The 14,219-nt window shown below is 53.9% G+C and overlaps 1 protein-coding gene across 1 annotated transcript in view; it reads right to left on the bottom strand.

Moving 5' to 3' along the window:
• The window catches only part of PTPRF (protein tyrosine phosphatase receptor type F), a gene marked incomplete at its 3' end in the record, with an annotated part of 252,384 nt that overhangs the window by 16,809 nt on the left and 221,356 nt on the right, over positions 1–14,219 (bottom strand). The window contains exons 21-22 of the mRNA XM_082002833.1: positions 8,433–8,530; positions 471–594 (exon numbers count right to left, since the gene is read on the bottom strand). Coding sequence (XP_081858959.1) covers positions 471–594; positions 8,433–8,530 — 222 coding nt within the window. The remainder of the gene's footprint in view (positions 1–470; positions 595–8,432; positions 8,531–14,219) is intronic.

The following is a 14,219-nucleotide window of genomic DNA, read 5'->3' as shown; positions in this document are numbered from 1 at the left end:
CCCTGATGTCCCAGGGAAAGGGGCACCCCTCATCCTGTGCAGCTCTTGGCACTTGGGAGCAAAGACCAACAAGTCCCAGAAGAAGATACCGGCCCTGCGGTTGTGTTGGGGCAGAAGGTGTAGGGCTAACAGTGCCTTTTCCCACCATGTGCTGAGGAAGGCAGCTGAAGTCACACAGCGGGGCCAGTAGTGAGAAAGGAGGCTGCTGGAACAGACACCTCTGCTGGCACCAGCACTAGCAAGAAGCAACCACACGGGGCACACTGCTCTGAGGACACCGGGAAAGCCAGGGCAGCTTTGCAGAACTTTTCCTCTCTTCTTGCCAGCCAGAGCACACATCTGCTCATGCTGATGCTGGATATGTTTCTCTGTGTTTGCCCCTGCTCAACTGAGAACAGGAAAAAAGATGGTCCCCTGCTACAACCAGGTTCAGCTGCTTGCTGGGGTGCCCACTCCGGAGTCACTCTTACCATCGATGGAGGTCAGGATGACACGTGAGTGGTCATAGGCGATCACATTTGCATAGCGGTTTTTTGGCTTATTCACTTCCAGGTTGGAGTTCTCCCAGGTGAACTGCTGCCCCGGATCAATGGACTGTGGAGAGAAAGAGAAGGACGGGGTCAGGAGTGGTTACAGCATGGCGGGTCGTTGCAGCACATGTGAGTTTCAGTCAGAAAATCTGCATCTCCCCTGACACTTCTCCCCAGGCCAGATGCCGCTTCTGTGGGTGTCCTCAGCAGCAGTGTCAAGCCAAACCACACTGAAACCCAGTCCACTGTGGGACCTGCCTCCTACGACTTGTGGCCAAAACAGCCCCTCGCTAGGTCAGCCTGCTGCAGATGAGCCTTCACCTCCACTCTTGCTGCGCGCTCATCTTTTCCTCTAGAGCTACCCATCAGCAGAAATTTGGTCTTATGCCAGGACTCCGCAGAGACCTGACTGCGCAGTTCTTGACCTAGCTGTTTTATTAGCTGTTGAACTGCAGTCTCCTGAAATATAGCAAGCCCTGGGTGTCTTGTGCCTCAGGAGCTTTGGGTATTAGTGTCCTGCAAGACAGTGTATGAGCTTCTGCCAGGTTAACAGTCATGAAAATTGATAGGTTACTATCCACTGCTCCAGCTACTTATGCAACGTAAACATCTCTCGATTGAGTTAATAGAGTGACACAGAACTATAAACCTGGAGAAGAGATGTGGTTATAAATCTTGGCCAAAGGCCTGCACACTATGCAGCTGCCTGAAAAGCACACATCCCGATCCCACCTGCATCCTGGCCTCGCACACCCAACGCTTCTCCCATGAGCCATGCGCTGGTGCACCTGGTGCATGGCTCCTCCATGGCCAGGCAGCCCCTTCTCAAAGCCCTTCCTGTCTTCGTCCATGCACAAAACAAGGTGAAAAAAGACCATCCCCAAAGCACCCCTCTGAGATGGGATGGTGTCTTTGTCTGAGAGATACATGAGGCACCCAGACAAGACAGCTGCCTCATGCAGGGACTTGCTCTGCACATGCAGCCCTGGGCAAGCCCAGGGCAGGCAGCTACAGCAGAAATCAGTCAACCCATTAACCCCCTCCTCCCAAAATTACCAACACAGCCAAAGCCTTCTTAAAATCATGCTCCAGCTCAGGGTCCCCAAAGCTTTGCTGGCCCACAGGCAAAAATATCAAGCAAACAGGCCAGGGGAAGCACCGCACCTTATTCTCTCTGCAGGCATCCACGTTCATCGCTTGGCAGAGAGCCATGTCAGAAGGTTTCTCAGGCAGTAAAACGCCTGTGAGTCTGTCGGCTCTGGATCAGCTGTGAGCAAAAGGCTGCGCTGGGAAGCACAGCTCCCCGACTGGGCTCACCTGGACAGCCCTCACAGTCCCTCTGCTCAGCCCCACCAACCACCATCTGTGTGCACGGTGACACCCATTGCTGTCACCTACTCTCCTGCGCTGTTGAGCAGGTTCTACCCAAGCAGCTGGCAGTGGGTGCAGGTACCCAGCTTGGGCATGGAGCACAGGCGCTGCCTGCATCGCTGCAGCAGCCCCGAGGGCTTTGCGGCACATGTGGGGCATGGGCCAGCGCTGTGCCAGGCGGCAGTTGCCCATCCCCATGTGTGGCCCACGCCACCAGCCCTCCCCACAGCAGCAGGCTGCCCACAGGCAGCTGACGAAAACGCGCAGGAGGATGTGACATCACAGCAATGCTAATAGGTAGTTTGAGAAACGTAGGATGTAAATAGACATTTCCTACAGAAAACCTGTAATTTTCTATTATCAGTGTAATAAGCAGGCAGCAGCAGCGCTCAGAGGTGCTGCAGCAGGAATCGGGGGAGTGGAGACCGCAAGCACCGCTTGTGGCTGGAAACCTACTGGCCTGGCTGCCACGGCCCCTGCACACTCCTCTGCCCAGGCACAGGGATGTCCCAGTGCAGGTCACGGCGCTCTGGGGCACTTAATTTTATTCAGGCACCTGCATTTTGTTTTCAGTATAGGCTGCTCACTGAATCAGCGCTTTGGATGTCTCCTCCCTCATTTAGTGGCAGGGATGAGTGCTGCCCACCTAATGGAGGGGCTGAACTGGAGAAGGGCAATAGATCAAGGAGATCAAGGGCAAGAAAAAGTAAGAGGAATAAAATATGTAAGGACTTTTCTGTTTGGAGTAGAGATGAGTGAGAGGGGTTTTGGTATCTGTCTAGTCAACCCAGAGCACACTGAAGGAGAAGCACAAATACACAAACCACGGAAGAAAATCCACCAATGCCTATTAAAGACATAAATAACACTTCTTTTTCAAAAAGGTGGCCTTAGCTTGCACAGACAGCCCATGCAGAGAGCTGGCTAGCTGGTGGTGGAGCTGAGTCTGGTCCTAAAGGTATGAGTGAGCATTTTCTTGCTGCTGAGGAGCAACACAAGAAAGCACCAGCCCTGCCTGCACCCTGTGAACACTCACTCAGCGCTGGGTGCAGGTGGGTGCTGCAGCAAGTCCTCCCTTCACAGAAAGGCAGGGAGAGCTCAGTGCAGTTGTTTGCGCTCAAGCTACGCTGCAAATCACTGCCAAAAGGCTGCAGGGCTGCCCAAGCTGTGGGGTGCAGCGTGTTTTGCACAGTAAGTCTGCGTCCTGCCATAGTGGTGGAAAGGGTTATTTCCTGTGGGAGACGAGGCTGCCAGGAGCCCCCAGAACAGAGGAGGAGCATCAAGGTGTTGCCATTAGGGTTAATTGCTTTGATGTGCAACAAGGATGTGCAGAAATGGTCTAATCAGCAGCAGCCTCTTAAGAGGGCAAACAGGTGAGAAAGTCAGAAGTAATACAGCACCTGAGTGCAAAGAGGCTCTAATTAAATACTCCTGCAAATTAGTGACTCATTTAGAAGTAAAATGATTTAATTTAAACTCTGGTGATGAATTAATGTACACCTGTTCCCCCCTTAAAGGCAAACAAATGAGTAAATAAATGGGAGGATGATGGGCTGCTTGGAGAGCAGTTGAAGTCCTTACATAGTGTAGTGGTTGGCAAGTCCTGTCCCATCTCCATACGATGCCCTGCAACCCCTGACTATGGCAGCACTACCTTGTCTCCACAACTGTCTGGGTACTGGGAGTCTGCTCTTGTTCCTTTCTGGGGCTTATGGGAATCATTGCTTCATCCCAAAACTTGATCAGAGTAACACTTTCAACTCATTCTTCCTAGAAAGCAGAAGGGCTGGGAAATTGGAAGGAAATGAGCCAGGAAAAAACTTAAAAGCACCATGACTTTTAGTTTTGCTTTGCTTTAAAGTGACAGGGGAGATGTTGTAAGACAGCAAGTGCAAATTAAGAAAAAGACCAATTAGTAAAACTCCTCCTTCCCAGCATGGAATTGCAGGGAGCAATCTCTCCAAAGCAGCTCAGGGATCCCTGCTGCTAATGCCATCAACATAAAGGCAGAACCAGGCCACTGAAACAGGATTGGAAAAAGACTTTCCTCGACAGACTCAAGAGCACTTTACAAATGCCTTGAAAATGTCCCCGGGTGCCAGTTTGTCTCTCCGATAGAGTCCATTTTGGGTTTGCTGCTCCCCTTCCTCAGCGCAGCTCCAAAACCCCTCTGCGTGCAGAGTCCCTGCAGCTGCCTCCGCTGCTGGCGGGCGTGTGCAGCCGGGGCAGGCAGAGCTCTGGGGCAGCTTGGCTAGTCCCGGCTGCAGCAGCCCGGGAGCTGGGCGGCCACAGCTCCGTGCTGCTCAGCAGCCCAGGCGGCTGCACAAGGGCATGGGGAGGGGAAGGCGCTTGGGCTGAGTGCTTCCTGGCCTCCTGTGAAATCAACCACATTAGCACAGGAATTGACCACTGTCAATCTGCACTGCATCTCAAATGAGAACATAATGCGCTCCTGAATCAATCGCTGGCAGTGCTTCAGCCTTATTATTCTTATTACCGGAACGTGAGTGCTGCGTGCCTGCCAGGCAGCTTCCTGATCAGCCCATTAAACCCACTACACGCAGCTCCCTGGGTGCTATCTGGACCCTGGGTCCAGCACCTCCTGGGCTCACCAGCCCCAGGGACCCAAGCAGCTCTCCCGCTGCCTAAGCTGCCTTGTCAGGGCTGCAGGCATGGGAGATACAACGTCCTTGGTGGCTTTAAGGGAAATGCAAGTGAACGCAGTGTTTGGGCAAGTGTTTCTCTCCACACAAAACTGTGGGGAAGGGACTGCAGCCTTCCCACCACACTGGGAAGCAGGAGCATAGTCAAATCTCATGCACAACCTAAAGATTATCAAGGACTAACGTGTGGCACGTCCCTGGCTCTCATCACCTCCAACCTGCTCTGCTCCCAGGGCCCATCCACTGGAGGGACATGCCAAAGGGACTGGGCACAAGGGGCAATGGCCACAAGCTGCAGTTTGGACGTAAGGAAAAAATTTTGCTCTAGGAAGGTGGTGCAGGATCTAGCCCAGCACTGGCAGCAGCCATAAGGGAGCAGGAACCAGCCCTGGTTGGAGCCAGTCTGTCCCGTGTTTGCTAATAGCAACAAAGGGGACAGCAGTGCTTGTCTTGCTGGACCCCACAGTGAGCGTGAGCTGCGCTGCGTGTCTGTGCACTTGTTTGTACTGGTGCGGGTAACCCCCATCTGAGGGCAGGATCCTGCCCCACGTCCACAGGCTGCAGCATGGGAAGGTGGCCCACAGGAGGAGCTCCAACACAGCTGCAGCGCCTGCAGATAAATAATTAAGGGCTCAGCCTCCCTTCTACTTATTTAATTCCATTAATCCCCCACTGTAAATTCACTGTAGCTCTCACTCTACACTAAAAATGAAATACTCTCCTGGTGCAGCCGGGCCAGGAGCTGCTGCCAGACCCTTGCACTCTGCTCCCCCAAGCTCTGCTGCATGCCCGGGAAAGCGTGGTGGGGCTGTGCTATGCCCCACGCCAGAGCAGCCAGCTCAGCTCCCAGCACCTGCAGTTCAAGCTCTCCTGTCAAACCAGGGGCACCAGCAGGTCCAGCTGGGATTGCTCCCTGCCCGTCAGGGCTGAGGGCTAACTCGCAGCTCGGGAGCCTGCTATTGCTGCAGCCAGTGCATGGGCTACTTGGCCATGCAGGCTGGCAAACTGGTGTGAGCAATATTAATTTGTACTCTTGACCTGCGGGAATGAAGGCCAGATGGTTCCGAGAAATCTCTGCTACCCTGCCCGCTCCCTTCCCAGGCGTGCAGAGAGGTGCTGACATGTCTTGTTTTGTGTCACCTGTGTCTAGGTTACCCTGCTATCGCTTGCATAATGGAGGCAAGCACCAGACTGATGGCTCTGGGCAGCTGGCCTCAGTGGTTGAAAGTGCTGTTAAATATTTGCTCGCTGCCTGGGGTGCCACCACTGCTGGAACCTGAGCCATCTACAAATGGCCCTGCACCCCACAGAGATGTTAGGCTGCTAGGCTGCTCTGCAAACACTAAAAATGCAACTATTCCAAAGCACAAGCAAACAGCAACTGGACCTTGGGGGCTCATCTGTGATGCCTTCGTCCCTCGGCTCTCCCTGCTAAGCTGTGCTGTGCTCAGTCTGGCAGCACTATCATGCCATGGGGCAACAGGGTTGGGGCCTCCATCTTTGGAATTGTTGGGTCACCACTCAGCTCTGCATAGGTCTGGGGCTCACACAGACCCCAGGTGAGTTGCTGGGACTGTATTGTCACTTAATGACTGCAATTGCACAAAATTTGGCGAGCTCCAGTCCCCAGCCTCTCCCTGTGCCAGGAAGCACAGGCTCCTGCAGGGGCTGCACAGGCTGCTCCCCTCCCACCTCTGCTATTTCCGCATCCACTCTGCAGATTCCCTTACTCAGCAGCGCATGCCATGCCCATCCTGCCCTCCAGTCCTCCCACCACAAGCCCCAAAGAGAGCTGTCACCATGCCAAACCTGCGCACACGGGGACCTGGATGAAAGCAGACCCATCGCCGCAGCAATCTTGCACAGGCAGCTGCCATTCTCTGCAAATTCAGTCCAGGATTTTTCTCACTGGCATCTCAAACGGGAAATGACTGTACTGATCCCCCATGCCAACAAGGGCAAACACTTCTGCTTTGGGGTCTATCCCAGTATCAAACACCATATAAGCCTGTCATGTTCAGTAATTTCTAGCTGATGAGGAGTCAAATGCAGCAGAATCCAGGGGGAAAAAAATTACATGCAACAACCAGCTACTTAATAGCTGCTTCAACATGAAAAGTGCAACTGATTGGTGCCCTCAACCAGCCACGATACTCTAAAGAAAGAGAAATGAGGAGAGTCTCATGAAAACAGTTAAGAGAATTTACTTAATGCTCATTTTTTCCAAAACAGTTCCCACAGCTCAATATTACGCTGCAGGCTCCAGCCGGTGCAGGCCTAGTGCAAGGATGGCAGCGCAAAGACACTGGATCCTGCTGAATCCCCACCGCGCAGCAGAGGCCCAGTCTGCCTGTGGACACCCCTGCTTAACATTTCAGCTGGACTCTTAACAAAAGGCCCAAGGCAGACAGATATGACCGCATACCTTGGCACCACTGATGGGACATACATGAACACACAGGTAACTGCAAGGGAAGCGCATTATTTCTCTAAACATCTCCCAAGTTGCGATGTAATGCTGTAGCTGGTAAAAGCTCATCTTCTCTCTGGTCTAGACAGCAGTATGCAGAGGGATGGCAAAGCCCTCCACTTGGCATCCTGAAACAAAAAGCTCTGTCTTCCTCAGATACATGCAGCACACCCTTTGAACTACCTGGAATTCATCCCTTACCATCTCAGCACAGAGATCTGCTTTCCCTTTCCTGGCCTATATAATCCTACCTCATGGGCAAATGTTCTGATCTCATCTCATAAATCAGTGTAGGTATGTTGCAGGAAGGGGAGGCCACAGGCACAGGCAGATAACAATTCAAACAGAAGTGATAACACATGCAAAGGACATTTCCCAAATTTATTCCCTCTTCAATATTAGTGAGGGGTTTATTTACAAGTCCCCTGCGGCTCAAGAGGGTCCTGCATGTAAGCACAAGAAAGCACGTATCTTGCTACTGCTGATCTCACGGCTGCAGAGGAACTTTCCCCGACTTCACAGGTTTTCAACCTAATCATCCAGGCTGAGAGTGGTGAGAAAGGCAAGGCAGCCCTTGTGCAGGTCAGTCCCTTCCCCTCCACGTGTCCACTCCCTTGGCATGTGTCCTCAGGGGAATGGAGAGGGTTGGGCTGGGAGAAGTGCAGCGCAGGATGGTGGGGTTCATCAAATGCCCAGTGTGTGCCTGTGTGGGTGAGGAGGGTGGGAGTGTGATTCAGCAGCGTAGGGGAGTTTGTAACTCAGGATTGCAGGATTGCAGGACACGGGCAGAGAGAGCTCCATGCAGGGAGGGGAGCTGGGACTGCTCCAGGGACACTGCCAGGGTTTCTGGTGGCAGAAATGCTGAGTGGCACACGCTAATGCCAGCACAGTCCAGCAGCGTGCAGGGGGAGAGCAGGTCATGAAAGCAGGAACGAAATCCCCAATGTGTGTTTGTCAGCAGCGGAGGATGGCGCAGAAAGTAAAGCTTTGAATGTAGATGGAAGTGAAGGGGCACGCGATGCTGCGGACTGAAATACCTCAGCCGACCTGCACGGGGGGCAGGCCTCGCGGAGCAAAACAACAAAGAGCAACAGCCCAGGCGGTTAGACATGAGCTCCCATTCACTCCTAAGACTGTAACCATGGTGGGAGCATGGCGGGCTGCTGTGCATTCAGCTCCAAGGCCTTTTCCCTGTACAAGCCATGCTTCAACTGCTCAAGGCGAGTTCCCACTGCTCTGGGGCTGGCAGGGAGAGCTGGCAGGCTCCCAGGCCTGGCTCGGGGCCCGCGCAAGCGATGCTGCTGCGGGGGAGGCATGGCTCCGCTTTCAAGCCCTCTCTGCTGGGGGTCCTGGCCAGCACCACTCTGCCTCCACCGCCCGGCACGCTCTCACGCTCACCTCGTACTCCTGGGAGAACTTCAGCCCATCGTTGGCTTTCAGCCTGTCGATGTTGTCAGCGAGGTCCGTCACAGGGATGGGGGGGTGGTCACGCATGCCTGCAAGCGAGACAAGGAGGGAGGAGGGAAGAGGAAAACGGTTACACCTCTGCGTGGCGGAGGAAGGCTCAACAACAGCATGTGCACAGCAAACCCAAAAGGTGGGTGCAAGGCGGACATATGTGACTTTGTGAAGCACTGGGTAGGATGGATGGGAAGTTGGCAAGATCACACGGCATGCTGCATGCACTCTCAGAGCACATGGTTTGGTGAAACAAAAAGAAAGGTGATGTGCAGAATGTGCATGACTGGGTGAGCATGCTCGGGCAGTACAGCCACCAGGCACACAGAGCAGGCCACGCAGCGGGCAGGGGCTCGGACAAGCCCCCCGCAGGAACTGGCCGGAGGAGATGCTGTCAACGCGCTTCCTGGGCTCCCACATGGGCTGAAGTTGAACACACTGATTCTCTGGCGCTCTCACCACCAAGGGCTGAGGCTGATCCTCTTGCTTAACCCTAACAATGGCATTAGCCAAAAAGAAACTCGTCCAGACCTGCACCAGGAGAAACCTCTGCAGTGTATGTGCACAGCTTTTTGGGTAGACAGATGCTGCCCCAGCCCCTGGGGAGCTAGAGAAAGATGGGAGGAAAGATGGCCCCACAGAGGAAGCAGCCCTGCCTGCAGCTGCGCAACTCGGAGCTTTTCAATGGTGCTCCAGAGGCAGAGCCAGCTCCAGGGCCCAAAATCCAGCTCCACTGGGCTGGCTCGTGCAAGGCACCATGTGCAGTGACATGCCCTACAGCAGCTTCCAGGAGGCTGCTGTGAGCTGGAATGCAGCTCAAGCCGTGGCGGAAGTCTTGCCCTGTCTAAAGCAGGGATGCACAGTATGGCTCATCCTGGGCACAGCCCAAGCCCTGCTCAGGGGAGAGGCCTGGAGGAGAGAATGCCACAGGGGACGGGTACTCTGGGGATGCACGTGTGGGGTTGGGAGGAACCCTACTGGGGCCCTGGGATTCAGGGCTCACCCATCGCAACCTCTTTCTCTGAAGCTGAGATGGTGAATTGTCAGGAACGTGGCTGTGAAACATCTGATACAAAACCTGGCTCATCCAAATGCCAAGGCTTGTGACTCCATTGGCTGCTCTGCGGGTTTCCCAGAAACCCCACGTGGGCAATGACTATTATTAATAGGCTGAAGCTGTTGATTCACACCCAGGGAGACAGGCTGGAGCATGGCCAGGAGCTTCTCAATCGCTCAGGAGCCTGAACGCTGCCACAGATGGCAGTGATGGGCTGCTGAGGTGATGGAGCAGTCCTCAGGCTGGGTACATGCATTTTACACAGTGGTGACAAGTCACTAGGTGATAACATGGAAGTGTTACACCGCAGCCGCTGCACAGCAGGGCTCCTCACACCTCTGCCAAAAGCATCTGACGTCGCTGCATATAGGCAAGACCCGATCCAAGACACACTCATCCTTCTATCACGTGACAGTGCAGAGCTATCCATGGATGGCCTGAGAGCACATGAAGAGATGGAGAAGGAAAGATCCCTCTTCTGCCTTGTGCTGAGGTCCTCCTGCAAATGGTCCTCTTTGCCACTTCACCCATTGGGATCCCCGAGGTGGTTGAGCAGGCCCACAAAGATGATGCTCTGATTTGTGCACAATTTGCTCATTGGTGCTAGAGCTATAGCTCAGGAGCAGTGCAGAGCTGTTACTGATGAACTATTGAATGAGGAGAGCAGTGTGCGACCAAGGCAGAAGTGTGGGGCTGGAAGAAGAAAGAGGCTGCAACACAGCCACTTATCCCAACATGGCTCTGTATGAAGTAACGGCAAAGCCATGGACCACAGCAGAGCTGCAGTCACTCATCTCTGCTGAGAAATACAAGGGAGTCTCTCCAAACTTCCGTTTTGCTGGCCAAAGGAGTTTTGCAGCAACAAAGGAGCTGCAAGAGCAGATGGGGAAAAAGAGGTGTTTGGTATCCCGCTATGGTGAACATAGAACGACTGCCACTGACAGCATAGGGCAAGACAGAGATTTGTACACACTACCAGGACTTCTACATGCTCTTCCAATGACTCTGGCAAGAGGACAGTGAGCTTTACACCAGGCTAGAAAGGCTCAGAAGTCTGACAATGCCTGCAGTGCCGTAGACTGCAAAGCCCTTGGCTCTGCTCCTGGGGGAAGCATCTATCCTATGTACTTCTCCCACTCCTGCATGCACATGCAGATGCCTTGTACATCAAGCAACAGGGAGGACATGCTTTTATGGTTGTTTGAGAGTGAAGTTGAAGCCCACAAGGCAAGACATAAAGGGGCAGTTGCACACATAGTCCATCCAATCTGCCAGAGCATTAAGTCCCTCTGGTCTGTGCCTGGGACTCTGGTGCCAGCACTGCCAAGCAGACCAACTGCATGGCAGTTCGGAGAAGATCAGCATCCCTTGACGCCCATTCTGCCTAACTCTATGGCACAGGTGACCCAGCCTAGGGAAGCCAGTTTGCCTGAGGCAGGAGGAGAGTGTGTTCAACCACTGGGCTGCAGAGCGCCCTTCAATTTGTCTATTAGAGGTTTTTAGCTGGCCACTCCCTCCAGAATGGCCAAGGTTATCTGCCCCTGTGCAGGGCCAGCTGCAGGCCTGGTGCCATGGCAGAGCCTGGCATGTCACTGCGAGGGGGCAGGAGGCTTGGGAGCAGGCAAGGGGCTGCTGCAGGAGCCTCCTGGCAGCCCAGCACCCGGAGCCTTCCCTTCTGCACTGTGCTGCGGTGAGCTGCTGTAGTGCCGTGCAAACAGTACCCGAGCTTGGGACCACACATCATGTCAGAAAGTGAAATCACTGCCGTTCTACAGTCTGCTGTGAGTGAGGGTGACCTTCATGACATTGAAACAAAAATTACAGAGACAAGAGAAAAAGGGAAAGAAAAAGCAAAAGGTGTCAAAAGATAAATACAGGAGTTAAAACTAACTTGAGATATTCGGGCAACTGGGGACACTGGCACCTGCAAAGAAAAGAAACGGGGCAAGAACAGAAATCCCATTAGCCTTTAGTCATCATTGCAGAGGTTCAGAAATGGAAAGATAAAGAGATGAAGATGCAAAGGAAAACACCATCTGCCACAGCACCGGGAGCCTCCCTCCCGCACAAGACCGGCTGCCTGGCCCCAGGGGCTGCTCTGCAGCCAGCTGCTACACACCGGACTTTTGGCTCTGGCCAGCACCATCCCCTGGTGCTGACAAACATGTGGAGCTGGAGATACTTGCAGGGGAGTGAGCACACAAGTTTTCCACCTGACACCAAGAGCTACACTTCTCACTGCACACCACTGTCCATGGCCCTGTTCCCAAGGGGAGCCAGGAAGAGCAGGTGGATGGCAGGTACAGGGGACATCTGTGCTGCTCGGTGGCCAGGAGGACTGTACTCAGCCCCAGCCAAACTCTGCTCAGTGCCCCTAAGCCTCCAGCTCGCTCACAGCTCATCAGCAAGCGCAACTCAGCCTCATTTCATGGTGTACGGGGACACTGCCTGGTCCCATATCCTCTCAGCGACTTGACACAGCGGTATGTTAGTACGGGGAGGCCGACAGTGGGGAAATAACCCTTGTCTGAAGTAAAACCCACCAAAATGAGAAAGCTTAATATTTAATAACAGTAGACCAATTAATTATGCATTAAACAAGTTTTCCCTGCTCAGCACACTCCAGCAGGGAGACCAGCTACTGAAGCATGAAGGGCCAGTGGCCAGCACCTCTTGTTAATGCATCCACGCAGCACCACCTCAACCTCAGGGGGGTGACAGGGGCAACAGCATGAGCCCACTGGGCTTGGTGGTTTTCATGCCTCCTCATTAATGAGGACAAGCTCATCAGGAGCTGGAACAGTCACTTCTAGCTGCATGACACCCGCTTCTGCCCTGCAGAGCCTCACAAGTGATGCTGGGGGGAAGGAGGGGAGGAGGACACAGTGCTGTCGCTTAGTCGGGGAGCGCTGGCTAGCAGCATCCCAGGGCACTGCTGCTGTCTCTAGTGAACTGGGCACTTTGGGGTGTTTTTCTCTCTCCAGAGAGCCCTGCAAACTTGCTGAATGAGCCAGCACAGGCTCATCCTCAGGCACAGACGAGAAAAGAAAATTTCATGGATCCCTCTTCTCTCTGATGGCAGCTCTTGACCCTTCCTACAGCTCTAGCAAGAGATGCCCTCATTGCAAACATTCTGATCGCTTGTTGGAGATGGCAGTAAATGCAAGCCTGACCTGTCACACTCCTCCATCCAATGTAAAGCACAAGCATACAGCAAAGATGGCTCTTGTGTCCCTGGGCAGTGGAGACATGTCACAGAGGCCCGTCCCGATGCACAGGTGTCCTGGAGCAGCCCTGTTCAGCACCTTGCTCCTCCTCAAGAAGCTGTATGCTGTCGCTGACTGTGTGTGACCCCCTCACCTAGCGCTGCTCCCAGCAAGCTGCCTGTTAAGGTGTTCTTCCTCCAGTGCAGGTGCCTCCCTTGCTCCCAACAGCATTTTCCTCCCATGCTGCAACACCATGCTGGTCTGCATTGTGGCAAATAAATGGGCCAGGTCTGTGGGCAGCTGCCAGGCTGTGGCTGCATTCTGCCTGTGAGACCTGCCATCGATCCTGCCTGGGAGATGCACTAACTGCAGATCTGTGACAGCTGCTCTGGCATGGAGGGAGATGTGCTGGTGAAGTCCACGCCAGGTCTGAACCAGACTGCTGTGAGCAGCAACAGGAAAGGCTTCTCTTACTCCCCCCAAACACAGCAGGTTTACATCAGGAAATGGTCCCTTCAAAACTGCCCTGTTAGATGAAAGCTCTTAGATGAATGAGCAGCAGGAGGAAAAGGAAAGTAGGTTACAGACCAGGAGGAGCTGCAAGTTAGAAGAGAGTTGTATGTGCCTCATTTATTGCTGAACTGCTCTCTCCATCACAAAAGCCCAAGTGCTCCCCCACTTCATCTAGGGCTTGGGCTCTCTGAAAGGCTCTGAACGAGTCGGGGTGAGCCTGTCTCTGATCATCACAATGACAGGTACTCTGCTTTTGGTGCCATCAGAGATGTACAGACATGAAGCAGCAGCACGAGACCTTTCTAGAGCGCGAAGTACAGTTGCCTTTGCGGGCTGGCAAACTAGCTACACCCGAGGCACCAGAGGCCAGTACAGGTGTGACGAGATGCTCTGCAGCCAACAGTTGCATGCAGAAAGCAACGGCTGTTACTGAACTATCATCCTCTGCACTGAGACCACCGTGACCAGCAGTGCCCTTCACTGGGCCGCAGCACTGACTGGGGAGCAACACAGGCTGCTTCTCTTCACTCTTAGCTGAGCAGAGCAGGAGAGTCAGCACACCAAAGATCCCAAGACAAAGCTGCTGGGACACCCTCAGCAGTACAAGGGCTGTCTGTACCTCCTGATCCTCCCAGGAGCAGCCCCTGTGGCCAGCGCTGCACCAGGGGTGCTCAGCACTGAATCCCACCCTCAACCAAGCCAGTGAAGCAGCTGGGAGCAAGGCAGGTGCGGGCACTCGTGAGCTCTCCCAACGCTGCGCGGAGGCTCCTCTGGGCTCAGGACAACTTCATGTAATGTCTGACACACACCACACCACAGGCCGTTCCCCAGCCTCACGTGCCTGCAGTGACAGCGCCAGGGAGAAGGATTTGCAAACCAGAGAGCAGACACCCGGATATCCTTGGTCTAAGCCCCCTCTGTGCCATTGCGACTTAGAAGGTGCAGAGCTGT

This window comes from Phaethon aethereus, assembly GCF_964289735.1.
Source record: "Phaethon aethereus genome assembly, chromosome: 8".
In the NCBI taxonomy this organism is placed as follows: Eukaryota; Metazoa; Chordata; class Aves; order Phaethontiformes; family Phaethontidae; genus Phaethon; species Phaethon aethereus.
This window is presented reverse-complemented; position numbering and strand designations above follow the sequence as displayed.